General features: G+C 52.7%; 1 protein-coding gene across 4 annotated transcripts; it reads left to right on the top strand.

The window, feature by feature from the left end:
* Positions 1 to 1,404: 1,404 nt before the first annotated feature.
* Myo1c (myosin IC) lies at positions 1,405 to 26,551 on the top strand. Of its 4 annotated transcripts, none has more exons than XM_046446906.2 (32): positions 1,405 to 1,681; positions 8,692 to 8,847; positions 8,972 to 9,087; positions 9,645 to 9,843; positions 9,924 to 10,004; positions 11,213 to 11,392; positions 11,479 to 11,577; positions 11,788 to 11,901; positions 11,984 to 12,055; positions 12,472 to 12,591; positions 12,713 to 12,795; positions 13,008 to 13,113; positions 13,220 to 13,300; positions 13,564 to 13,655; positions 16,550 to 16,644; positions 16,722 to 16,768; positions 16,882 to 16,962; positions 19,492 to 19,597; positions 19,687 to 19,804; positions 20,792 to 20,905; positions 20,983 to 21,059; positions 21,416 to 21,484; positions 21,583 to 21,667; positions 21,771 to 21,930; positions 22,175 to 22,258; positions 22,943 to 23,036; positions 23,317 to 23,372; positions 23,871 to 24,006; positions 24,085 to 24,155; positions 24,239 to 24,336; positions 24,450 to 24,549; positions 25,224 to 26,551. In XM_046446906.2, exons 1-32 carry the CDS (start codon positions 1,607 to 1,609, stop codon positions 25,248 to 25,250), a joined length of 3,192 nt encoding a protein of 1,063 aa, XP_046302862.1. In that variant the 5' UTR covers positions 1,405 to 1,606; the 3' UTR covers positions 25,251 to 26,551. The 4 variants fall into 4 exon arrangements, with proteins under 4 accessions (XP_046302862.1, XP_046302865.1, XP_046302866.1 ...); XM_046446909.2 differs by lacking the exon at positions 1,405 to 1,681 and adding an exon at positions 2,427 to 2,577; XM_046446910.2 differs by lacking the exon at positions 1,405 to 1,681 and adding an exon at positions 2,439 to 2,573.
* The last annotated feature ends 220 nt before the right edge of the window (positions 26,552 to 26,771 follow it).

The following is a 26,771-nucleotide window of genomic DNA, read 5'->3' as shown; positions in this document are numbered from 1 at the left end:
CTCACTCTCCCCTTCATATTTTCCAGTTCTGGCCTCCTTTTGAAAAGCTGCCCCCCCATTCCCCCCCCCACGCTTGACTGGAATGGGTCCGGCCAACATGTGATTGAAAGGCGGAAAAGGGAAGGGGATTGCTCTCCCTCCTCTTGGCTCCAGTCAGGATATGGCTGCTCTGGGCCCACCCCTGACCCGCTGGGTGGAAACAGGAAATATGTGAGACTTGGTGTTTTCTGGGTCTCTGCTTCTGGCTCCATGGCTGATAAGGGCCTTTGTGTGACCACCAGGGATGAGCCTGCGCTAGATAGATGTGCTTCCCAGAGGAAGGAAGGAAGCTTTGCAGGCCTTTCCTGAGTGTGGGAAGCTGTGGGGAGGTAAAGGGAAAGTGCCTAGGGAAGATCCCTGCCTGGGGCTGTTGGTGTCAGCACAAGCCCAGTGCATACCAGCCCCTCCCTTGCCAACCTCTCCCTCTGGAAACTGTTTCCCCCATCCACTTCCCCATTCTCACTTCCTATAAGGAATGGCTGGAGCCTGGAGGGTCCAGTCCCAGGCCAGGAAAGTGTCAGCTGTGATTTAGCAACAATAAAGATAGAAAAACAGGAACACTGGGGGCAGGGGGTACAGTGGAAGAGTAACAAGCAAACGGCTAGAATTTGCACATATCCTAGGAACCCAGGAACTAACCTCCCAATGTTACCTGTTTCGGTGACAGAGGAGGATAGGACAGGAGCCTGTCCACAGTGCCCTCTTGCCCCTTGGGCCCAGGATGGCCAGCCCTGCCTCTAATAAAACTTGAGGGGTAGCCGGGCACAGTGATGCCAGGCACAGGGATGCACTGTGTAGTCTCATATCTTAGTTACTCAGAAAGCTAAATCAGAAGGCTCACTTGAGCCTAGGAGTAAGAGATGCTGGGATTGGGGCTGAAGGTCAGTGGTTGAGCATAGTTAAGTGAAGCCCTGGGTTAAGGTCCCCAGTTGGAGGGAGGGGGTGCAGGGAAGCAGTCAAGCTTGTGCAGCCTAGGCTAACAGAGCAAGACCCCATCTGAAAAACAAAAGTGGCTTATCTGTTGCTCTCAAGAGAAAGCCAAGTTGTAGGGACATGCAGGAGGGGCAGTGCCTACTAAGGGATCAAGCAATCCTCTTGGCTTAGGTGAAATAGCTCCTAGTTGGGGGGAGTGGTCACTGGGCTTTCCAGCTAATACCATAGAGTGGGTAATGGGAGAAGTCCAGCCAAGGAGCTGCTGGGAGAAAGGGGAAAGGCCTCCCACCCTTTGACCCGGACAGGCTCAGGGTCCCCCATGGGTGACTGCATCAGCTCCTCTGGTTACCTGGGACAACAGGCATTTCCTCCATGGTTCAGCCCCTCCTCTTCCTGCCCCAACCTTCCTGGCCAACAGGCCTCTCAATCAGACCTGGACTGGACTGCTCCAGCTGTGTCCTGAGGAGCTGGACCAGCCATATCCCTTGGGGCTGGAGTTGAAGCAGAACCAAGTGGTCATCCCAGCGTGAGAGTGTAGATTCCTGGCCTCGGATCGGCCAGCACCAGTAGGCAAGCAGGCCTATCTTCTCAGCCCCGGCTCAGCGATCAGCACACTGGCTTTCCACAAAGCAGAATGGCACTGCAAGTGGAGCTGATACCCACGGGGGAGATCATCCGCGTGGTTCATCCCCACAGACCATGCAAGCTTGTAAGATTGGGATGCTCTGGGCTGGGAGGAAGGGTGGCAGTGGCTCCCCTGGGCCGGGCTAGTTCTCTTAAGCACGCCCCAAGGAAAGACATGACCAGTAAGGATGGGTTCTGATCCTTGGTGGTTAAGAAACTGGAAAAGGAGTGAGTGAAAGCAGGGGATAAAGTATTAGGGGCCACCAGAAGCAGGATTTTTCAAAGCAGAGATCTGAGTTTGCATACTTCTTCCAGTTCCCTGTACCTCAGTAGGCTGGACTATGAACTGGGCATAACAAGCAGCTGAGGGTGCTACCCTGAGGTCAAAGGAGTAGTGCAAGTAAACTGGTGCGTAGTAGGATTAATGCCTCCCCTTTCCCGCCCGGACCGCGGAACTGGGACTGCGGGATTCAAGGCAAATAGGATGGAAGGGGAAATGGGTGAAGGCAGAAGAGGTAGTTAGAAATGGGGGAAGTACTGCCCTAGCCAAGCACGCAAAGGAGCGTCTGGTTTGCTCTTGGGATGTAAAGGGCCTTTAGCATGAGAAAGGGCGGACGCACCCTGCCACCCAGCACTGCAGATGGAGCGGGATCTTCTGCCCGAGTAGGGTGTGAGCGTGTGCGCTTGTGACTGAGACGCGCCTCATCCTGCGAGCTTGTTTGAGGAGTGCGGCACCAAGCCTCAGTGGATGCGGGCTAGGGCCAGCTTACTTAGGCCAGGGCCAGCTAGGGTGGGGCGGGGCCCGAGGGCGCGCGCTCGTGCGCGCGCCTGGGTCTGGGCCCTGCCCGAGATGACGACAGGCGGCGGCCCGGCCCCTGGAGGGCCCTGGGCGGGGAGAACGTGCCCGGGCCACGGACTCCCGAGGCGGCCAAGCCGGGTGCCCCGGCCCCCGCCAGTACACCCGAAGAGCCGAGCCGGTAGGTAGGTACGATGGACAAGGCATGGGGCGGGTAGCGGCCGCGTGGGTGGCCCCGGAAGGTCTCCGCTAGCTAGTGAGTTGGGGGAATGTGCGGGCGCTGGCCCACAGATGCGATGAGGGAGGCGGGGGTCTCTGGCCGGGTTGAGACTTAAGATCCGCTCGGCCTGGCACTTGCTGGTCCCAGGGTCCGGAGGCGCCGGGACTCAGCTTGGTGTGGACTTAAAATTACTTGCGGATAGTGTGAAGGCGGGGAAGAGCGACTTTGGTCGCGGGACCCGGGCACCTAGGGCGCCCTTCGGGCCTCTCCCGTAGCCTTCTCTGCCTCTGGGTTCCGGAGAAGTCACCCCAGCCCCGCCCCTTCCCGTCCACCGCCTCCTCTGGGCTAGCAGCGCCCGCGACCGTTTGTGCCGGCTGGTGAGTGTGGCGAGTGGGGGGCTTAAAAGATGAATGAAAGAGTGAATGGGTGACCCGTGGCTTTATTCAACTCCGAACGCTTGGACCCCTCACTCACACTGCTGGGTTCTGAGATTCATTCATTCATTCGGGCGCCCACGAGGGGCTTATTGAATCCCAATTGGGTGCCTGGCTGAGTGTGTCTAGAACTGGAGCAGTCTCCTGGAAGAGACTGGAAAAGGAAACAGACGATTAGTGCTGAATGCAATAAGGAGAGGGCTGTGTTGGGGGAAGTCAGGAAGGGGTTCTGGAGGTGATACCTGAGCTGTCTTCAAGGATGACTAAGAGTCAGTGAGGTGGTGAGGCAGAGTGTACTGGGCCAAGGAAGCTGCAGGTGCAAAGGCACAGCTTAGAAAGCCACGTGTGGCTGATGGCTGGCAGGGCAACAGCAGCTCCTCCTGGCTGTGTGAAGTGGTAGGGGAGGCAGAGAGGGAAGGGACTGCAGTCACACAGGAATGCAGGAACAGTAGGGTAAACTAAGGACAGTGGTGACCTCAGAAATTCATATGCTGGGACTTGAAGTTGGTGTGAAGAACAGGCTTGGCTCGTGGTGGGGTGCCCTATAAACCTTCACTCCATTAATATGAGATGTTAATTGTCAGATGTGCATTTGTAAATAGCACAGGCTACTATGAGAAAGTGGATTGGTGAGAGGAAGGCAGGGAGATCAGTTAAGAAGCTGCTATCTTGGTCCAGAACAGAAGCAGTCATAGAGGAGCAGAATGAGGTTTCAGCAGAATGTAACTAATGCAAGGAAGAGTGAGAGAGGAGACCAAGGGTCTAATACCAGGTCCTGATGATCAGCACTCTGTTAGGGGCAAGGTGCTCTGTTTACTTTGGCTGGACCCCCAGGCAGAGATATCTGGCAGGACAAATACCTGGTTCTGGAGCTACATTGTCCTTGGAGCAATCAGAGTAGATCCCTAATGTCCCTATCTTCTTCTTATTTCCCCTCACAACAGTTTCCTGAAGCCTGGAACAGTCCTTGGAGGAGCAGCCTAGGCCTAGATTGAAGATTTATATTTATATATATATATTTTAAATTTTTTTTAAGAGAGAATTTTTTGATATTTATTTTTTTAGTTTTCGGCGGACACAACATCTTTGTTTGTACGTGGTGCTGAGGATCGAACCCGGACCGCATGCATGCCAGGCGAGGGCGCTACTGCTTGAGACACATCCCCAGCCCATATATATATATTTTAAATTACAATCTCACAGTTGCAGAGACAGAATTCACAGTGGCAGGGATTCTTTTTTTTTTTTTTTAAGAGAGAGAGTTAATATTTATCTTTTAGTTTTCGGGGGACACAACATCTTTGTTTGTATATGGTGTTGAAGATCGAACCAGGGCTAAACGCATGCCAGGCGAGCGCGCTACCGCTTGAGCCACATCCCCAGCCCTAAATTTATTTATATTTATATATCTAAATTTAGTGCCTTCTCTGTGCCCAGCACCAAGCTGCTAGTGAGACAGGCTGTAGTTGTCTTTCCACTACCCCAAGAGGCCATAAGGCTGCCTCAATGGATATAAGTTTGGGGCTCCTCAAGGCAGCCCCGAGTGGACAGGGGGAACATTTGCAGCTGCCCACTCTCCCCCATTTCCACCGAGGTCAGGTTTGGAAGTACCTGGCCTACACTAGCTAAAGTGTATTTGTTGACCTAGGTCTCCTGTTGGCTCTATCCCCTGTGATGACAAACACCTCCCCAGGAGGGAGGAGATCCAGAGATGCCTTTGAAAAATAAATCCTGGGACACTCAGACCACAGATGCACCCCAGCCTGCTGCCAGCCCATAGGCCCAGAGCCATGCTTTGGGGGCCATAGCTGCCACCCCTATGGTCTACACATCAATAAAGTCACATGACACTGACAAGGACACCTGAGGAAAGTCACAACCTGGCAGGGTATCCCTGTAAACAATGTGGGCATTAGGGCAGCCCTTCAGAAGTAGAGTGTTCGGGTTCCCAGGTTCCAATCCTGCTCCTTTACAAGTCTAGAGACATTGAACAAGTCACTTCACTTACCCAGCCTCAGTTTCCCCCAAAATGAAATAATATAGACCTCATGAAGTGGGTAAATAAGAACGTGCTAAGGACGCAGAAAGAGCCTGGCTCTGTCGCCTTAGTCGCGGCATCTCCCACACCCTAGCTTCTTCACTTCCCTACCCTTCCTCTGGACTCACGCTTCTGCCCAGAGAGGCGGAGCAGGCCCGTGGGGGTTGCCAGGGCTGTGGCTCGCTTCGGGCCCGCAGGGCGGCGGCGACGCCCCCTCCTTCCGCAGCCGGGCGGTGGCTGCAGGGGCGGGAGCGGGCATCCAGAGAATGCGGCGGCGCTGCCTGCAATGGGGGAAAGCCCGCTGGACCCCTCCGCTCGAGGATTCTCCTCATTCCAGCCTCTTGACGCGGTGGGGCGGGGCTGGCACTGCGGCCGCGAAGCTCCGCCTCACTCAGCCCCTCCTCACCCGGCCCCTCCTCACTCGGCCCCCCTCTTCGCCCTAGTCAGAGCCCACTTAGGGGCTCTCCAGACCCTCTCCCGCTGGCTCTTGTGAGGCACTCGCCCGCCTGGGTGGGCTTCAAGCTAGATTGTCTCCCGGCTCCTTTCTGGATTGTAGACCTGGGGGAACCGTGGAGAGCGCCACCTCCCGCCCTGAACCTTCCTCTCATCCATCTCCCAGCTGTGGCCGGCGGCACCCAGTCCTCTTGCCCCCTCCAGAGGGCCCCATCTCCCAGCTGGTGCCCCCTCGCGGCCCCCCCCCCGCCCCCCGGCCTTAGCTTTGGCCAGGCTGTTGTTTTCGAGGTAATGAGCCTTCCCCTTGAGGCTGCAGCCCACACCTGCCGCAGCCTTAACTCCTCTCCAGGGAGCCCAGGTCAGACTGTGGGGAGTGCAGGGACTTTGGGTCCCGGCTCCGCCTTTCCCCCCTAGGACATGTCAGTGTCTGCTGCGTGCGCCTCAGATTCCTTGGCAGGCTAGGGACGGGTAAAGTACTTGGGAGTTCTTTGTGACAGACACGCCTAAGGGGCTTTCCCCACAAAATAATAAGTATGACGCTCTGTCTCCAAGCATGTGTGAAATGACTGTGGTAGAGAGAAGGAAGGGGAAGAGGGTAACGGTGTTGAGTGCCTGGGAAATGCCTCAGCGTTTTATCACAGCCTATTCCAACAACACTTCTGGCAGGTGTTAACCTCATTTTAAGGATGAAGAACAGATTCCGAGGGGATGGAAATGTAGCTCAGTGTTAGATCCCTTGTCTACCGTGGCCCTGAGTTCCATCCCTAGCACTGGGGGGAAAAACAAAAAAATCAGCCACGACCTTTGAAAGCTCTAGCCATCACCATCTCCACCACTGATGGAATCTGAGCCAGAGTCCCCCACCACCACCAAGCCAAAGGAGGGCTGATGCCTCTAGAGAGGGTGCAGATGCTGGGGGCTGATTTGGGGAGAAAAGGGACGTCCTGGAAGAGGGAATGCAGAGATCCTGTAGGACAAGACAGAAAGGTCCCTTCTAGAGGGAGAAAGAGAGGAATCCCTGGGGCAAAGAGGCCTGAGTGGGATGTCCAGGTTGCAGAAGGGTATTGGATTCAAATGTCAGGTCAGACGCGGGCTTCCCAGTAGGGAAACTGAGGCCTCCAGAAGGGCCAAGGACACTGCTCAAAGAAAGGGGGCACCCTGTGGCTGTCCCTGTCTCTGGGTTGTGCGATCCACGCTGACGAAAGGACCTAAAGAAATTTTCCCTGGGCTTAAAGACTCGCGGCCCGCCTTCCAGAGTGTGTATGGGGGTGGACAAGGTCCCACACCCAGGCTCCGCCCGCCCAGGCGCGCCGGCCGTATTTGGACATTTCGTTCTATTTTTAACTTTCCCGGGACTCGAGGTTGGTATTGGGGGGAGAGAAATCCTGTTTCCTCTGGGACCCACGGGCCTCGGCCCTCGTCCCGCGCCTGGCCAGGCCGCGTAGTGTAGACACGAGCCCGGAAGTGAGTTCCGGGTCCGTGTAGACGCGGCGGCCGCGCGGGTTCCGGGCCCCACCCTGGAACCAACGACGTCCCTCCTGGAAAACCTGACTCAGGCGGAGCACCGGCCCCGGGGGGAGCCCCGCCCCCTCTCGCGCCCGCCCCCGCCCACCTCCTCTCCAGTTCCGAGGTCCCCTTTAGCCCCTACCCCGCCCCCGCCCGCTGGAGAGGGACCCCGGAGTCCGGGCTCCGAGGGAGGCCGGCAAGGTCCTGGTCCCGCGCTTCAGAGGCCAGCGAGGGGGCGGCGCGGGGGGCGGGCCTGTCCCTCCCTCCCTCCCTGACGCCGCGGCCGCCGCCGCCACCTCCGCGGCCGAGCCCCTGAACCAGAGCGCAGGCAGAGGAGCGGGGCGCAGGGCCGGTCAAGCAGGATGCGCTACCGGGCGTCGGTGAGCTGGGGTGGAGGGCAGGGCGGGGGTCCCGGGCCTCCCGCCTAGCGGTGCCGCCTCGGCCCTGCCAGGAAGCGGGCGCGGCCCAGGAATTTCGGGTGGTAAAACGTCCCAGAAAGTTGCTGGGAGAGGAGGCCGAGGCGGGGAGGGTCGCGGGACGCTCGGACCCAGGGCCAGGCGAATAGTTCCTTGGGACAGCTGAGAACACTTAGACCCCTCGCCCTAGGGCAAAGGGGCGGGGACTGTAGCCTTATTTGGCTGCAACTTCGGGCGGGATCCGAGTGCAGCAGTGAGGGATAAGTCTGGGAGTGCCAGGCCCCAGAGGAGGGGTGCCCCTAACTGGAGATCTGGGCCATCTGTGGTTAGAACAGATCTGCCGATCTCTCTGGGATCTACACCCACCCCACCACCACCTTACCCTTTTCTGACCCTTGGCACTCTTGGTGTCAATTTCTGAGAGACCCCAGACTCTCTTTGAAGAAGAGAGGGTATGGGATGCGGGTCTTGCTAAGCCTGCCCCATCCCTGCCCAACAGTGGCAGCTGGGCTTTCCCTGGTAAAACCCGGGCCTCCTGAGGCTTTTTAGGACTCTCAGAGGAGGAGGTTTCTGAGGAGCCCAGCAGCTGGAGGGGAGGGAGTGGTCCCAGCTATGGGAGGGAAAGCCCAGCCCTTCAGGGGTGGATGTTAAGTCCCACTTGGGCTGGAGGCCCCTGGGGAAATCCCTCTCCTTGGAGGAGGAGCTCTTGCTTAGTCCCTAAGCAACCCTTAACTCCTGGAGCTTTCAGGAGTGGGAGCAGGAGAAGTGGCCCCACCCTGACTGCAGAATTCACTCTGAGAATTTGTCCTCCAAAGCACCTGTCACACGTGGCCCTGAGCTCAGGGACCTGAGGTCACCTGGTCTAACTCAACTCCTCCCTGAGAAGGAAGCAACCCTTAGAGAGGAGGGTATTTGTCCAAGGTCAACATAGCATTCTTTCCAAGCAGTTCTTTCTCAGGACCCACCTCTCCACACAAAACCAGTGCCTTCCTGAAATCCGTGGTCTTGTTTCCATGTCCGCTGGGCCCTGGGTACTCCTGTGTGCTAGGCCCTGGTTCCATGTGGTCCCATATCTTTTGTGTCCTGGACTCCTGTTACCTGGGCCCTCGATACCCAGCATGTTCTGTATTCTATGTCCACATGCCCCTACCCTCCCCTTAGGCTCACAGGTATGGTAGGAGAGTAGCCTTAACTGCTGGCTCTGACCCTCTCCCATGGCTCATTCCCTGCAGGCCCTGGGCAGTGACGGGGTGCGGGTAACCATGGAGAGTGCCCTGACTGCCCGTGACCGGGTGGGGGTGCAAGATTTTGTGCTGCTGGAAAACTTCACCAGCGAGGCTGCCTTCATTGAGAACTTGCGGCGGCGCTTCCGGGAGAACCTTATTTACGTGAGGCCAAGTGGGAAGATGGGAGGTGGGGGGTGATGCTGGGGGCACAGAGGCAGGGCTGAGGGGGGAAGAAGGTATCAGGGGCCTCTAAGACAAACTTCTGACTCTCCTCCCCAACCCCTAGACCTATATTGGCCCCGTCCTGGTGTCTGTCAACCCCTACCGAGACCTACAGATTTATAGCCGGCAGCATATGGAGCGTTACCGTGGCGTCAGTTTCTATGAAGTGCCACCCCACCTGTAAGTGACTCCTTACCCTTCAGCAGTGACCTCCACTTCCCCTGCCATCCTCATGTAAAACAACTCCACTTAACCCTCACTCTGAAATGATTCCCCTTGGGTGAATCACTGTTCACATCTGCGAGGAACCCCACAATTGCTTACCCTAGAGTTACTCCAGTCCTCACCCAGAGATGAATCTCTGAGCTCCAAATGAGTAGGACCCCTAAATCCAAGCCCAGCTCACACTTTTGACTTATTCTTCCAACTCTACCTGGACATGGCCTGTCAACCCTAATGACCTCTGATCCCCATTCATGAGGACCTCCTAGCCCTGCCTATGAGGTCTCCAACATCCACCTGAAAGTGGCCCCATCCTCTACTATGAAGTATCTCCCTTGGTACATACCCTTGAGGGACCCCCAACTCCCAACCTCAAGAGTATCCCCTAATTCTATCCACAAGTAAACTCCAAATCAATATGGGAGTACTCTTGCATCTCCTACCTGTCCGTGGGGCTTCACCTGCAGCCACTTAATCTTCTACTCCCTGAATTCTCTGATGAGTCTCTGCTCCAGGTTTGCAGTGGCTGACACTGTGTACCGGGCACTGCGCACGGAACGCCGGGACCAGGCGGTGATGATCTCTGGGGAGAGTGGGGCAGGCAAGACAGAGGCCACCAAGCGGCTACTACAGTTCTATGCAGAGACCTGCCCAGCCCCTGAGCGAGGGGGTGCTGTGCGAGACCGATTGCTGCAGAGCAACCCAGTGCTGGAAGTGAGTGGACAGCAGCATCTGAAGGGAGGGAGGGAAGGGAGCGAATGCTAGGTGCTTCTAATTCCACCATCCACTCCTAGGCCTTTGGAAATGCCAAGACCCTTCGGAATGATAACTCCAGCCGATTTGGGAAGTACATGGATGTGCAGTTTGACTTTAAGGTATCTGTTGGTGTATCACAAGAGAGGGCAGGATTTTCCAATCAGTAGGCTCAATATTTGTTGAGCACCTACTGTGTGCCAGGCACTATTCCAGGTACTGCTGGCATAGCAATGAAATCAGACATAAATCCTGCCTCCTGGGGTAATAGGCAATAAACAGAAAAATAATAATTTAGGACATGGCAGAAATGAGGTTAAGGGTGAGGAGCAGTTGTAATTTTAAATAAGGCAGATAGAATAGGCCTTTCTGAGAAGTCGTGGTTTAGTAAATGCTCAACAGAGATGGGAACAAGCGGGGCAGCTACCTGGAGGAGAGTGTGCAGGCAGCCAGAACAGCCCGTGCAGTGGGAGGATGCTTGGTGTGCTCCAGGTTAGCAAGGAGGTCAGACCTGTGGCCAGAGAAGAGAGCAAGAGGCCAAGGAATAGGAGGAAAGGCCATATGGTACAGTCCTTTTTGGATTTTTGTGGCGGGGTGGGAGGTGCTGGGGATTGAACCCAGGGCCTCATGTGGGCTAAGCACGTGCTCTACCACTGAACTACCTCCAGCCCTATGAGAACTTCTTGAACTCTGAGTGGAAGGGGGTTTTATCAGAGGGTTTTGAACAGAAGCACGTTGTGATCCAACTTTCTTACTGAAAAGGTCACTCTGGCTGCTTTGTTGGTAAGGGAACTATGCCAAGCAGGCAAACCGGTTAGGAGGCTGATGTAATAATGGAGGTGACAGATGACAGTGGCTCAGACCAGTGTGGTAGCAGTGGAGGTGGTAAGCAGTGGTTGGATTCTGGGTATTTTAAAGGTTAAGGCAGCAGGACTGAATATGATTGAATCGAGGAAATGATAAAAAAAGAGGCATCCAAGAGGACCACAAGCTTCTTGGCCTGGACAACTAGAAGGATATAGTTACTCTTGACTAAGATGGGGAGACAAAAGAAGAGCTAATTTGAGGAGTGGGGAGATCAGGAGTTCAATGTCAAGCCTGTTGAACTTAAGATATCTGTCAGGTACCCAAATGAAGCTATCAAATACATGGAGTTGAACCTGCCCATTTCTTAGATGAAGAAACTGAGGCCAGAGAGGGTGATGTGCCTGAGCCCAGACAGCTAGTGGCAGAGCTATAATTAGAGCCCAGGTCTGCAGGGGAGCAAGGGAAAGATAAGCTCTATTCCTCAGTCCCCCTAACCTATCCCCTTGCCATGCCCTGTCCACAGGGTGCCCCCATAGGTGGCCATATCCTCAGTTACCTCCTGGAGAAGTCCCGAGTGGTACACCAGAATCATGGGGAGCGGAACTTCCATGTTTTCTACCAGCTGCTGGAGGGAGGTGAGGAGGAGACATTGCGCAGACTGGGCTTGGAACGAAACCCCCAGAACTATCTGTACCTGGTAAAGGTGAGTGGCTGGCAGGCTGGCAAGACAGGTGCCACCCAGGGGACACAGTGCCAGGGCTTGACAACTCAGCTTTGCCCTTTCTTCAGGGCCAGTGCGCCAAAGTTTCTTCCATCAATGACAAGAGTGACTGGAAGGTTGTCAGGAAGGCGCTGACAGTCATCGACTTCACTGAGGACGAAGTGGAGGTAAGGGCTCCTCTGGTGACCCTCTCTCTTTCCTTCTACAATCCCCCCAAAATCAACTTATATTTTTAAAGCCAATTTCTGCCTCTAATCCCCTCCTCTTCCCAGACGCTTTGTCATATATCCCCTGTTCCATCTGACCATCTCTAGTCCCCATCATGGGGTTCCCTTCCCCCTCTATAATCACCACCTGCCACCTTTCTGCTCCCCCAGGACCTGCTGAGCATTGTGGCTAGTGTCCTGCACTTAGGCAACATCCACTTTGCTGCTGATGAGGAGAGTAATGCCCAGGTCACCACTGAGAACCAGCTCAAGTACATAACCAGGGTATGTGTGGTGGGTGGAGGGCAAGAGAGAGCAGGAGGGGCAGGGTGATTGCACCTTCACTGTGCCCACTGTCCCTTGACAGCTCCTTGGTGTGGAAGGCTCAACACTGCGGGAAGCCTTGACGCATAGGAAGATCATCGCCAAGGGAGAAGAGGTGAGCCAAGCCTTTGTCACTGGCGGGGAGGTGCAGGTACTCTAGGGTAGCTCCCATTTCCATCGTTCTCCCTCCTCCTGTTCTGTTCAGTGGTCTTCTCAGCAGTGCTGGAGGGATATAAGATGGGTGGCTCAGAGAGGCACAGTGAGCTGGCCAAAGTCACACAAGAAGAGGGTGACAAAGTCAGGCTTAGATCAAGATTCCCATCTCCAGGAATGATCACTTCTTCCTATACCACCTTCCCTCTGGTGTGGCTACTTTGTCCCCCGCTGATGTCCCAATATCACCACCACTTTCCACTCCCAGGCTGACTGGAGGCGGAAGGACAGGCTGGTCAGGACTTCCTGGTCTTCTTTCTGAGTCCAAAGGGGAGGTGGAATGGAAGGCACTCATCCTAGTCTCACTCTTTGCTGCAGCTCCTGAGCCCCCTGAACCTGGAGCAGGCTGCATACGCACGGGATGCTCTTGCCAAGGCTGTGTATAGTCGCACTTTCACCTGGTTGGTTGGGAAGATCAACAGGTCACTGGCCTCCAAGGTGAGGACCTGGTCCACGCTGCTTCCGAGGCAGTCAGGGAGGCTTGTCAGGGAGGGCTAGAGCTGGGAGCTGGGGTGGCAGACACCAAGACCCATGCTCTTGGTTGAATGACTGGCCCTAGGATGCTGAGAGCCCCAGCTGGCGGAGTACCACGGTTCTTGGGCTCCTGGACATTTATGGCTTTGAGGTGTTTCAGCATAACAGGTCAGCATTGCCCTTACCCCTTGCCAGCCACTTAGTCTTACTGTCCTGGTCCCTCTCCTCTGTCCCCCTGCCTGTCATTCAAATGATCCCCAGCCAGCCTGGGTCTGGCTCTGCATCTCTTACCTGACTGCTCAGGGGCCTTATCCTCTCCTCCCCCTGGCCCTGGCCCTGTGTCCTCTGATGCGACTATGGGTTCTTCTATTTCCCCACAGTTTTGAGCAGTTCTGCATCAACTACTGTAACGAGAAGCTGCAGCAGCTCTTCATTGAACTGACACTCAAGTCAGAACAGGAAGAGTACGAGGCCGAGGGAATCGCGGTGCGTGTGAGCCTGAAGTGTCCCTGTGCCACAGGAAGTCAGGCACTGGGACTCTGGGAGAAGGTGTGGGACCCCACGATGATGTCTGCCTTCCCTTTCCCTGCAGTGGGAGCCTGTTCAGTACTTCAACAATAAGATTATCTGTGACCTGGTAGAGGAGAAGTTCAAGGGCATCATCTCCATCTTGGTGAGTCCTCTGCTCATGTTATGGGCCAGATGGGAGAACATCTTCCCCTTTTCCTTTCTCTCCGGGCTGGTCCACAGAGGGCCAGGGTGTGGGGCTGGGCAGTGTGAGATGGATGGATGTTAGCCTGGTCTGGAAGCTCCCTGTGGGGGCTCCCTATGCTCTGCTCCTTCCCCTGCATCTTTGTTTCTCCTCACAGTACCTAGAAGCTTCTGTGCTTTCCAGCCTCTCCCCTAGTACCTCCCTCACACTGTTCCCTCCTCTAGGATGAGGAGTGTTTGCGCCCTGGGGAGGCCACAGACCTGACCTTCCTGGAGAAGCTAGAGGACACTGTCAAGCACCATCCACACTTCCTCACGTGAGTAGGGTGGCAGGGTTTCTGGGGCAAGGGCCCACTTGGGGCAAATCCTGTGGAAGGCTGGGTTCATAGTGATTAACTTCTGCTATAGGACTGGGGGCATAGTTCAAAAGGTAGAGCACATGCCTACCAGAACCTGGGTTTCATCCCACCGCCTGCTGCGCCGCCCCACACTCCCTCCCACATACAACCTCACCAGCCACAGGGAAAGTACTAAGTTAGGGAAAGTTGCACAAAGCCACCATTTCTAGAGCATGGCTTCCTCCTTTTTTTTTTTTTAAGAGAATGAAACTTGCTAAGTTTTTTTTGGTTGTTGTTTAGCTTCCTTATTTGGGACTTTTTTTTTTTTGTACCAGGGATTGAGCTCAGGGGTGCTTAACCACTGAGCCACATTCTCAGCCCTTTTTATATTTTATTTAGAGTCAGTCTTGCTTAGTTGCTGAGGCTGGTTTTTAACTCACAGGCCTTCTGCCTCAGCCTCCTGAGCTACTGGGATTACAGGTGTGCAGCATCAAGCCCTACTGAGACTTGCTTTTTATTTAAAAGCAAGAAGGGGGGGCTGGGGATGTGGCTCAAGCGGTAGCGCGCTCTCCTGGCATGCGTGCGGCCCGGGTTCGATCCTCAGCACCACATACAAAACAAAGATGTTGTGTCCACCGAAAACTAAAAAATAAATATTAAAAATTCTCTCTCTCTCTCTCCCCCCCTCACTCTATCTTTAAAAAAAAAATAAAATAAAAGCAAGAAGGGATAGAAACAGAAGCAAGCATCTTTGTCTCAATTTGTCCTATGTACTTTGTGCACATCATCTCTTAACCTATAAATGATCTTTCAAGGAGACATTCTTGGTGTTTTCCCTATTTTATAGCGAGACTCAGAGTGAAGTGCCCAAGGTTATCTCACAGCTAGCTTGCAGAGCTGAGACTTAGTCCTGGGGCTATTGAATGCCAAAGCTTTGACTATTATTTGCTTAATAACATTAAAACACTTTCTTCTGCTAGGCACAGTGGTACATGACTATAATCCCAACTTCTGATCCTTGGGAGGATCTGAAGTTTGAGATCTACCTGGGCAATTTAGTGGGTCCCTATTTCAAGAAGTAACAAAGGGGACTGGGTGCTGTGGTGCATGCCTGTAATCCTAGCAACTCAGAAGGCTGAGACAGGAGGATCTCAAATTCAAGGTCAGCCTCAGCAACTTAGTGAGGCCATAAGCAATTTAGTGAGACCCTGCCCCAAAATAAAAAAGACAGGGTGTTGCTGAGTGTGGTGGTACATACCTATAATCCCAGTGGCTTGGGAGGCTGAAGCAGCAGGATCACGCATTCAAGACCAGCCTCAGCATTATAGCTAGGTCCTAAACAACTTAGCAAGACCCTGTCTCAAATTTTAAAAATAAAAAGGGCTGGGGATATAACTTAGTGGTAAAGTTCCCCTGGGTTCAATCCCTAGTACCAAAAAAAAAAAAAGTTATGGGATATAGCTTGGTGGTAAAGTGCCCTGGATTCAATCCCTAGTGCCATAAGTAAATAAATAGTTACAAATTTTAAAAGAACTGGGGCTGTAGTTCAATGTAAGAGCATACCTTGCATGTATGAGGCACTGGATTCGATTCTCAGCACCACATAAAAATAAATAAATAAATATATCGTGTCCATCTACAACCAGAAAAAAAAAAATATACATATATATATATGTGTGTGTGTGTGTGTGTGTGTGTGTGTGAGAGAGAGAGAGAGAGAGAGAGGGAGATAAAAAGGGCTGGAGGTGTCCCTCAGTGGTAGAGCTGCCCTGGGTTTCATCCCTGGTGCTAAGAAAAAAATAGAAGCTAAAAAAAAAAAACAAACAATAAAAAAAAGCTTGCTTCTGATTGTAAAAATAATATTGCTCATTAAAAAAAAAAAAGCTGGAATATGTGCAAAAGTCTCTTGTAACCCTGTCATCCAGAGGCCATCATTGTTAACAATTCAAGGCATTTCCTTCCTGCTTTTTTCTATACATTTTTTTTCATAGTCAAGAACTTATTGTGCATAAGGCTCAGGATAATGTTAGAGCCTCAGTGTTCTCCTATATCATCAAACAGAAAATTTTTTTCAAAATGCTTCCTCCAATGGTTCTAACCCATGAATACCCTGTGGTTTTTACTTGGCCTTTGGGAGCCCCTGGCCAGCCTCCAGGTTTTTGCTGGAATAACTAAGGGCTGTCACAGACATCTTTGTACCTTAAATCTTTGCCTGTATCTCTGGTTAATCTGCTTGGAATAGTTTTTTTTCAGGTTCCGGAAGAGAAGGTCGTTGTTTTTATCCAGAAACCCTGGAAGGAGATGGTAGATGAGGGGTGAGGGAGTATTCATGAGGCCCTGGGTTCCCCAGAGCTGGAACCCAGGGCCTCATGAATACTAGGCAAGTGCTTTGCCACTGAGCCAAAATCAGCCCTGAAACAGTTCTTAAAAGCAGAAAATAGGTTAAAGGATATAAACATACTTAAAGTGTAAGTAATATCTTGGCAAATTCCATTCTGAAAATATAGTGGGCAGTTCACTTTGGGCATAGTAAAGCAGCAGCTGGAAGCAATGAAATTAGCTCTCTGCCCTGTGTGCCTGGTAGTCCAGAGGCCTAGGTCCTGGCACTGTGTGACCCTGGGCAAGGCAGGCCACCTTCCTGAACCTCAGAGATCATGCAGGGGGGTTGATGTGGGAGACAATGGGGTCAGGAGGATGAGGGTACACAGGGTGTACCCCCTGCATGTCTGCCACATGACTTGTGGGTTGTGGGGGCAGTCTCGGGGCACACCTGCTCCCTCCTGGGTGCTGGTTCCTACTCTCAAGGTCTCTTCAGCATGCAGGGGCATGGCTTGGGTCAGCAATTTGTAGCTTCATGTCCTTGTCACCCCCAGGCACAAGCTGGCTGACCAGCGGACCAGGAAATCCCTGGGCCGTGGGGAGTTCCGCCTTTTGCACTATGCTGGGGAGGTGACCTACAGCGTGACTGGTGAGGATCTTGAAGCTGGATACCCCTGGGGACTGGGAGGGACACTCCCTCACCCCTCATCTACCATCTCCTTCCAGGGTTTCTGGATAAAAACAACGACCTTCTCTTCCGGAACCTGAAAGAGGTGAGGAGGACATGGGGGTGACAGGGTGGGGGGCAGCTCTGTATGCCCCTGTGCCCAGGAATCTGTTGTGTCTGCCTCTGCTCCCACCTTAACCCCCTGTTCTGACCCCACAGACCATGTGCAGCTCAAAGAATCCCATTATGAGCCAGTGCTTCGACCGGAGTGAACTCAGTGATAAAAAGCGGCCAGAGACGGTGCGGAGGCTGTGGGACCTGAGGGAGCGTGTGTGTACCTGAGCATGGATGAGTGCCCACTTGGGGCCTGGAGTTGGCATTGTGCATGTGAGCATGTTTGTTGGTGCCCATGTGCACATCTGTGTGTGTCTCTAGGAAGCTGCCCTTTGGAGCATCTTTGCCTACTTACAAATGTATGCCTGAGTGTCCACCTGTCTCTTAGGTGTGGACCTGTTTGTGTATGCCTGTTATTGTGGAAGAATCCATGTGTGTACACCTTTCCATGTGGGTGCTTGTGAGTGCTCACCTATCAGACACTTTGTAACAGACATTGCTAAGCACTGAGGATACAAAAATGTGCAGCTGGACATGTAATTCAGTAGTAAAGTGCTTGCCTAGCACGTAGGGGGCTCTGGGTTCCATCCCCAGGAACACACAGACAAGCAAAAAAGAAAAAATAGGCGTTCTTACAGAAATATGCACAGAAGAAGAGAGGGGATGGCCAACTCTAGAGGTGAGGTGGGTGGGAGGTCAGGGAGGGCCCCTGGAAGTGGAAGTATTTGAGATAACGTCAGAATGAGGAAGTGCTTTTCAGTCTGATGGACCTGTAGTGGGAGGGGGCACTGTAGGCAGCAAGAGGGTCCAACACAGACACACATAGGCCAAAAAAGGAGGTCAGCAGGAAAGGAACGTCACAGGGGAAGGGCTGGATGGCAGGTGTGGCCAGTGGTGCTTGATGCAAGAAGAGCTCTGTGGAGCTAAGGGCAGAGACATGACTGTTGAGCTTGCAGAGGAGTCAGGTAGCCCCTGTCAGTAAAGAGATCAGGAGGGAAGTAGAAGCCAGAGTGCTGAAGGCAGAGACATGCTTGCCAGGCAGAGCACCAAGGCATTGTGTTGCCCTCCTGGGACCCTGCCTGCTCCCTGCTGCTGTTCACCCTCCCTTACCCTGTGTACCCTCACCCTCCTGACCCCAATGTCTCCCACTTAGGTTGCTTGCCTACCCACTTCTGCCCCGGAAAACCACAAATTCATACATCCGGTGATTCCCCACAACACACACAAGTGGGCCCTTGGTTACTCAGACCCCTAGCCTTGCTCATTCTGTGTCCCTAATTCAAGACAGGCATCACCCTCTACCTAGTCCTGCAGGCTGGGGATCTAGCCATCTCCCCCATTCCAACCACTGGATCTTGTTTATTGCCGGATTACTTCTCAACTCCCTCCTCTCCATCCCTTCCATATAACCACTGATCCACATTAATGATCATTCTCTCTTCTCTATGCCAGCCAGCCTCCTTCCTGATTTCCTGGCTAACCAATCCATCTTCCACACATCTGTAGAGATATTCCAAAATGAATATCTTTTTATGTCACTCCCTCTCTCCAAATTTCTCATTGGCTCCTTAGTTTTCCTCAGGATAAAATCCAATGTGTTCAGTGTGACTTACTGATGATACTACCACTGCTTGCCTCTGTAACCTCACTTGGATTCTTGTATGCTTGTAGCTCCCTGCATATATCAACCCTTTGCTAAGGCCATCTCTCTTCCTAGACTGACATTTTTACCTCTTTCTTTTTATTTGAAATAATGAGAATTGAATCCAGTGGCACTCTACCACTGAGACACACCACCATGCCTTTTTATTTTTTATTTTATGGCAGGGTCTCACTAAGTTGCCTAGGCTGGCCTTCAACTTGAGATCTTCCCGCTTTAGCCTCCTGACTTGCTGACATGGACCACTGTCTGGCCTGTCTTCTGTCCATCCATTTCCTACTTATCTTTTTAATCTCATTCCAGAAGATCTTTCCGGATTCCCTTTATATCCACAGACTAATGAGTTGTCCCTAATTGGTATTCCCAGAACCTCCAGGCACACACCACTATTGTTTATTTTCTGGTTCTAGAATTGAACCCAGGATCTTGTGTATTTTAGGCAAGTATTCTAACACCAAGGCACATCCCCAGTTTTGTTTTGTTTGGGACAGGATCTCACTAAGTTACCTGGCCTAACCTCAAACTCATAATCCTGCTTCAGCTTCCTGATTTGCTGGGATTATAGGCATGCACTACTGTGATTGATTCACCCCTGTTATTAATATAACCACAGGAGATTGCAAATTTTTGCTAAGCAGTCTGAGTCTGTTTCTTTACAGGCCTGAGGTCCTTGAAGGTCCTGCAGAGCAACATATAGAGACAATAGTTGAATGCATAGGTATAGGACTTGCTGTTTAGGAATGTAGCTCTGAAGTTCTGGGAAGAGTGGTTGCAAAAGGGAGATACAGAATGGAGGTTGCCAGGGGCCTGAGCAGGATTTTTAGGCTGGAGAGAGATTCCTAAGCTAAGGTCTGTAGCCCAGTCGGAGAGAGAGGTGTGCAGAGTCGGACCACTTCCTTTATTGTGAGGGAGGAGTAGTGGGAAGAAGTAAGGCCCAAGCAGAGAGGAGGGCCACTGCAGGGGTCAGTAGCTTTGCAGGGGTAGGGTGTGTACACCCAGAGGTGAGCGGCATTAGCTTCACTCAGACCAACTTTCTATTCTCCTGGACTCGCCAGGTGGCCACCCAATTCAAAATGAGTCTCCTGCAGCTGGTAGAGATTCTGAAGTCTAAGGAGCCTGCCTACATCCGCTGCATCAAGCCCAACGATGCCAAACAGCCCGGTAGGCCCTCCGCCCCTACCGGGTTGCGGGGTCTGGGCCTCCCCTACAGGGATGACCGGCGGCTGACCACCCCTTTACCCTTCCCCCAGGCCGCTTTGATGAGGTGCTGATTCGGCACCAGGTGAAGTACCTGGGGCTGATGGAGAACCTGCGCGTGCGCAGAGCTGGCTTCGCCTATCGTCGCAAATACGAGGCTTTCCTGCAGAGGTGGGCGGGGCTCTCATAAGAAGGAAAGGGGCGGGAGGGATCTGGGATGCTCCACGAGGGAGCATAGTCCTTCAGAGTCCAGTTTTAGAGTTGAGAACGCAGAGGTTCTGAGCTGCTGTGGGACCCATACCGAGAACCACTTTATACTGCAGGCCCAGTGTAATCCTTGGAAGAGACCACACCAGGATTCCTGTAGGCCTTGTCCTCCTGAAGTAACCGAGGAGGGTGCAGGAGGCACACATCCACAAGCCTATCACAAAACAGATGGAAAAGGGCGGGGCCAGAGTTTACAGGGAACTCAAGAGAATAAAGCAGTTTGGTTATTCTGTGTTAAAGGCCTGGGGAATTGATCAGTATGATTCCATCTCTGCAACTTTTTTTTTTTCTCCTCCCCAACCCTCTCCCCCCGCCCCCTGGGAGATTGAACCCATGGTTCCACATGTTAGGCAAGTGGTCTAACATTGAATACTTCTTCAGCCCTGTTTTATTTTGAGACAGGGTCTCCCTAACTTGCCCAAACTTATGATCCTCTGGCCTCAAACTTATGATCCTCTCTTCCTCAGCCTCTCAAGTAGCTGGAGTTACAGGCATGTGTCACTGCACTCAGCCCATCTCTGCCATTTTCTTTTTTTTTTTTTTTTTAATATTTATTTTTTAGTTTTCGGCTGGCACAACATCTTTGTTTGTATGTGGTGCTGAGGATCCAACCCGGGCCGCACGTATGCCAGGCGAGCGCGCTACCGCTTGAGCCACATCCCCAGCCCCATCTCTCTGCCATTTTCTAACCCTTGGTCTTAGGTAGATGAGGATACCTTTGTTTCCTTATCTTTAACACACACACACACACACACACACACACACCCTCTATAAGCTGTGAACAAGTCAGTAGGAATACCCAGGAGATGCCCAGGGAAAGCTGGTAGGGACCTTCAGAGAAGAGTGTTGGCTGGGGTGTGGTTAGGTGCATGTTGCTTCTCCTATCTCTAGATATAAATCACTGTGCCCAGAGACATGGCCCACATGGGCAGGACGGCCCCAGGATGGTGTGGCTGTGCTGGTCAGACACCTTGGCTACAAGCCAGAAGAGTACAAGATGGGCAGGTGAGTGGTCCTCATTCCTGGTGGCTGGGTAGATATGAGAGGTGGCAACAAGGGGCTGATTATTGCTGCTCTCCCAGGACCAAGATCTTCATACGCTTCCCCAAGACCCTGTTTGCCACAGAGGATGCCCTGGAGGTCCGTCGGCAGAGCCTTGGTGAGAAGGAGATCTACCCTTCCTGCCCCATTCTAGTCCCTTCTGGGGAACAGGGAAGAAGTCCCTACGTTTGCATTCCTTCTCCAGGAAGTCTGCCCCACCTACATTCAGCTCCCCCACCTCCTTACTAGCTCTAGCCCCAATACCCACAATCCGGCCTGCAGCCTGGTCTCTGGATGCAAACTCTGGGCATATTCCCACATTCATTTGCTTTTCTTCATTTACTCTCATTTGTCCTTTCACACAGTAGCTCATTCAGCCACTCCCTCATTCATGCACTCATTGAGTTCTGACAGTGCCAGGCTTGGTGACCCTGCCCTGACCTCCAGCCAGTTGAATTTCTTTCCCAACCATAGCCACGAAGATCCAAGCAGCTTGGAAGGGTTTTCACTGGCGGCAGAAATTCCTCCGGGTGAAGCGATCAGGTTTGGGGGCCCAGGGTTATTTGGGGTGGCAGAGTCTTGGGTTAGGGTGGGCTACTGTGATAAGGAGATAAGAGGTCAGCTATCTGTGGTCCCCACAGCCATTTGCATCCAGTCGTGGTGGCGTGGAACACTGGGCCGAAGGAAGGCAGCAAAGAGGAAGTGGGCGGCACAGACCATCCGGCGGTGAGCATGGGGACATGATGAAGGGCTGCAGGATAAGGGATATATGGTGGGGGGTCCAGTGCCAGGCTTCTTACCCCAACCCTGCCTGGCCTGCCACCCCCAGGTTCATCCGTGGCTTCATCCTGCGCCACGCACCCCGTTGTCCTGAGAATGCCTTCTTCTTGGATCATGTACGCACGTCATTTTTGCTTAACCTGAGACAGCAGCTGCCCCGGAATGTCCTGGACACTTCCTGGCCAACTCCCCCACCTGCCTTACGCGAGGTCAGTGAGTCCTCCCGGCTGGGTTAGGGACTATCAAAACACTTGGCAGAGGGGTGATTAGGGAGGGGAAGTGGAGCAGGGCTACGAAGAATGAGTTTTTAGAGAGAAAGTGCTCAGAACCAGAAGGACTATCAAGTTGAGGAGTCCTTGCTTGTACAAAGACTTGTTGGTGGGCATATGTTGCAGGTCTTCAGAGGGAAGAGAGTCAGGCTAGGTAAATACTCTTGACTTCTCTTTCCCACAGGCCTCAGAGCTTCTACGGGAATTGTGCATGAAGAACATGGTGTGGAAGTACTGCCGGAGTATCAGCCCCGAGTGGAAGCAGCAGGTGTGGGGAGCTGGAGGCAACAAGGACTAGCCAGTGGGGTTTTGGGGCAGCAGGCATCAAATGAAGAGTGCTGGCCCGGGGAAGCATTATACTTCTGATTTACCATCTAACCTTAGATGGATCCCAGGTCCCTATCACCTCATGCAGTGGAAGCTGGAGGCAAATAGTGTTCCTCTTGTGGGTTGTTTTAACTTGAGTGGTGAAGGCTTTTCAGTGCCCCATGCTGTAAAGGTTGCAGATTCACTGTGATCAGTTGTTAATGTCTGCCCTAATCATGGAGTCAGATACTGATGGGTGATGTGCCTTGTGTTTGCAAACACAGTATTGATAAAGCACCCACCCAACTCAGATAATCTGTAGTAGCTTTGAATATTTAGCAATCAGTCCTCTATAAGATTCCAAGCCAAAACTGAATCTTGGGGGCTCCAGAGCCTAACATGTATTTGTTTTGGAAATCATTCCCAAAGTCTGGCCTGGATGCTAACAGTGCTGTTATGACTCTTCTGGGGAGCTCTCTGCCTTGGTTGGTTGGGGAAAAGGCAAAGAGAGTACTGGTGGCTGGTCCCAGTTTCCTGGGACCTGAGAGCAGCTAAGGGAGGTTCTCCTGATTTCTGAGGCTGGGCCTCCATGCTCCCCATGTTCCCCACCCCTTATAACACTCCTCCACTCCCCTTGTTTCCTCAGCTTCAGCAAAAGGCAGTGGCTAGTGAGATCTTCAAAGGCAAGAAGGATAATTACCCCCAGAGTGTCCCCAGACTCTTCATCAGCACACGGCTTGGTGAGCCCCTGATTTTTTAGTCCTCCAACCTTCCATCTTGGCCAGGTGTAGTGGTACATGCCTGTAATCTCAGTGACTTGGAAGGCTGAAGTAGGAGGATCACAAGTTCAAGGTTAGCCTGGGCAATTTAGTGAGACTCTGTCTCAAAATTAAAAATATGGAATGTGGCTCAGTGATTAAGCACCCCTGGGTTAATCCCCAGTAAACCAACCAAACAAAAAAAACCATCCTGTTCCCCTCTCAACTTCTCTGACTACTCTCTCCCCCATCTGGGTTGCAGGCACAGATGAGATCAGTCCCAAAGTGCTGCAGGCCCTAGGCTCTGAATCCATCCAGGTGAGACCCTGCCTGTAGTCCCTAGCCCAGCACAATTCTGTTGCCCAAGGTCTGGAAGTGGTTGGGTCAGGGCACAGGTGGAGGATAAGAAGGTCATCCCAGGGGCTGGGGATATATCTCAGTTAGTAGACTGCTTGCCTTGCATGCACAGATCCTGGGTTTGATCCCTAGCACCAAAAAATTTAAAAAACAAAACAAAACAGAGAGGGTCATCCCATAGCTGGGCACAGTGGTGCATGCCAGTGGCTTAGGAGGCTGAGGCAGGCTGATCACAGGTTCAAAGCCAGCCTGAGCAATAGTGAGGTGCTAAGCAATTCATTGAGACCTTGACTCTACATAAAATACAAAATAGGGCTGGGGATGTTACTCAGTGGTTGAGTGTCCCTGAGTTCAATCCCCAGTACCCCTCAAAAATGAAAAAATGGCAATAAGGTCATCCCTGAAGCTGCTTAGCCACTCAGTCCCTTCCCTATCTCTCACCCTGCCCTCTGTCTTCAGTATGCCGTGCCAGTAGTGAAATACGACCGCAAGGGCTACAAGCCTCGCTCCCGGCAGCTACTGCTCACACCCAGCGCTGTGGTCATCGTGGAGGATGCCAAAGTCAAGCAGAGGATCGATTACGCCAACCTGACTGGTCAGCCAGAGTCCAAGGCTGTGTAGGGAGGGACCCTGCTCTGACCTTTGATCCCTGACCTCTGCCCTCCCCCCTTAGGAATCTCTGTCAGCAGCCTGAGTGATAGCCTCTTTGTGCTTCATGTGCAGCGTGAGGACAATAAGCAGAAGGTGAGCCTTTAGGGTTTGGGAGGTGGGAGGGGTCCTGTAGCTCAGGACAAGGCTTGATTCCTAAAGCTGTCTTGGCCATTCAGGGGGATGTGGTACTACAGAGTGACCATGTGATTGAGACACTCACCAAGACAGCCCTCAGTGCGGATCGTGTGAACAACATCAACATCAACCAGGGCAGGTAAGGCATTGGAGGTGGTGAGTGGGCTGTTTCTGATGCTAAGGACAGGGCAGGGACCCACCCTAGGGAGTCTGTCTCTGTGAAAAAGTCCTTATGTGCTCTTTTCCCTCTAGCATCACATTTGCAGGGGGACCTGGCAGGGATGGCATCATTGACTTCACACCTGGCTCAGAGCTGCTTATCACCAAGGCCAAGAATGGGCACCTGGCTGTGGTAAGGCCAGCAGGCAATACCATACTTCCTGCTGATAGTCCTTGGACTAAGGTAGAGCCTCTAGTATCCAAGCTTTCCTTGGCAGTGCTGGGCAGAGCCTGGGCATTTCAATCGTGGTCTCAATCCGAAGGGCACTGTACCACCACCCGCTTTATCCCATTGCCCATCCATGAAGGGCCAGAGGGACCATTTGAGAACTCCCATGAGGAAGCTCATAAAAATAGCAGCAGAGGGCTGGATGCTGTGGCATATACCTATAATTCCAGCAACTTGGGAGGCTGAGGCAGGAGAATCACAAGTTTGAGGCCAGCCTGGGCAACTTAGCAAGACCCTGTCTCAAAAAATAAAAAGGGTTGGCTGGGATGTAGCTCAGTGGTACAGCACCCCTGGCCTGGGTTCAGTCCCCAGTACTGCAAATAAAATAAACAAAAAACACCTAACAATATGAGGTTGTAGGGGAGAGCCAGGCTGATTGATAGTGGCCTAGATGGGAGGAGAGCCCTGCTTGTGGCTAAGGCAGCAAGTTTTCCTATGGAGTAGGATTAGAGTCTTGAGAAGTGAGGCCACTAGACCCCACCCCACCCTAGTCTGCTATTGCCTGTATTTAACCTGGGACAAGTACCCAGAGCAGCTGCTGCCCACTCACCACTTTGACTTTTCCCACACCCCCACAGGTGGCCCCACGGCTGAATTCTCGGTGATGAAGGTGCCCACTGGATCCCCTCCGAACTCTCAATGCTTTGCTTACCCATTCTCTCCTTCCCAGTTACCAAAGACTCGAGCTTCCAGACAGGGACCCAGGGACACCTCAAAGCCCACCTGCAGCCTCCTGCCTCCTGCTCACTCCTCTCTCAAGGAAACAGCAGGGGCTATGGAGCTACCCCAGGAGTGGGCCAGGCCGGGCCACAGCAATAGGAAAGCCAGGGCCAGAGCAAGCCATGCCAGCCCAATGCTGATGCCAAATATGTGAGAGAAGGGAATTTTTGCTGAGATTTTCTCTGAGATTTTTTGATGCTTTATAGGAAACTATTTTTAAAAAAAAAAAGCCATTTTCCTATCCCAAGGCACACTGGATGTGTTTTTCCTGACTCAAACAGGGCAAGGAATGTAGCTGAGAGGTTGGGTGGGCTGGGCTGTGGGCCCCTCTCCCCTGGCCAGGCCACCCTCTTCTCGTTCCCTTGGCACCTTGTCTGTCTGCCTGCCTGCCTGTCTGTCCACATATACCTTTTGCAGCCCTATCTGACCTCCACCTGGGGGCTGAGACCACCTTTGCCTGCCTTCTTCCTGCCTTAAGAATGCCCTTTTAGGGTCTGAAGGTATAGCTTGATGTTAGAGCCCATGCTTAGCATATGTGAGGCCCTGGGTTCAAGCCCCAGTATAAATAACAAATGCCCTTTTAATATTGTCATCCCCAGTCTGAGGGCATCCTGGGGTGGGAAAAGAAGTCTTAAACCATAAAATTTGGAAAACTCAGATTATATAGTCTAGCTACCTGGGGTAACAGAATTAGAGACAGAGGCCCAAAGAGGAAAAGGCATTGACCAAGGTCATACTGTAGGTTGGGGCAAAACTAGGACTGCAGCCCCATCCTCAGCACACTTCACTGCCACTCCCAGGGACAGGGGAACCCCATAAAACATGGGTCATGTCTTAAGTGTGCATCTGGCTCCCTGACCAGCAATCACCCTTGGGGGCCACCAGTTGGGAGGAACACGTCTGCCTGAGTTCATGCCTCAGGATGACAACTCCCTCCCATACACTTTTGACCCAGTTTAAGATTTAGAGTCTTTACTGGCCTGGCCTCTGCCTGGCTTGTGTGCATGGGGAAGGGGCTGACCTTGAGAAGGGGCTGGCAGGGGCATCACTTCTTTCTGCTGCTTCCCCTCTGCCCCAGAGGGCCTGGGGGCTGCCCAGCTGCCTCTGTGCCCTCCAGGGGTCTCAGCCCACTGCCGACACTTTTGCAATCTGGAGAAACACTAAATAAAGCAATATGTGTTTGCCAGCATGGTCTTCTTGTGAATATTAGGAAAGAAAGAGGTCAATCAGGGACTTTGTAATGCAATTTTTGTCTTCCAGAAAAAAAAAAGGGGGGGGGGGAACAGGGCGTCCTCCCTAGGGGCAAGAGCAAGAGTTGCCAGTGGCTGCACTGTGGATTCACTGCCCAGTGCTGTGGTCTGGGAGCAAAGAAACCCAGAGGCCCGGACTGAATAGTTTGGCAGGGC

The sequence above is a fragment of the Marmota monax genome, unplaced genomic scaffold (genome assembly GCF_021218885.2).
Source record: "Marmota monax isolate L192 unplaced genomic scaffold, Marmota_monax_Labrador192_F-V1.1 WCK01_AAM20220418_F8-fsc00138, whole genome shotgun sequence".
Classification (NCBI taxonomy): Eukaryota; Metazoa; Chordata; class Mammalia; order Rodentia; family Sciuridae; genus Marmota; species Marmota monax.
Note: the sequence above shows the minus strand (reverse complement) of the source record. Positions and strands in the feature narration are given on the sequence as shown.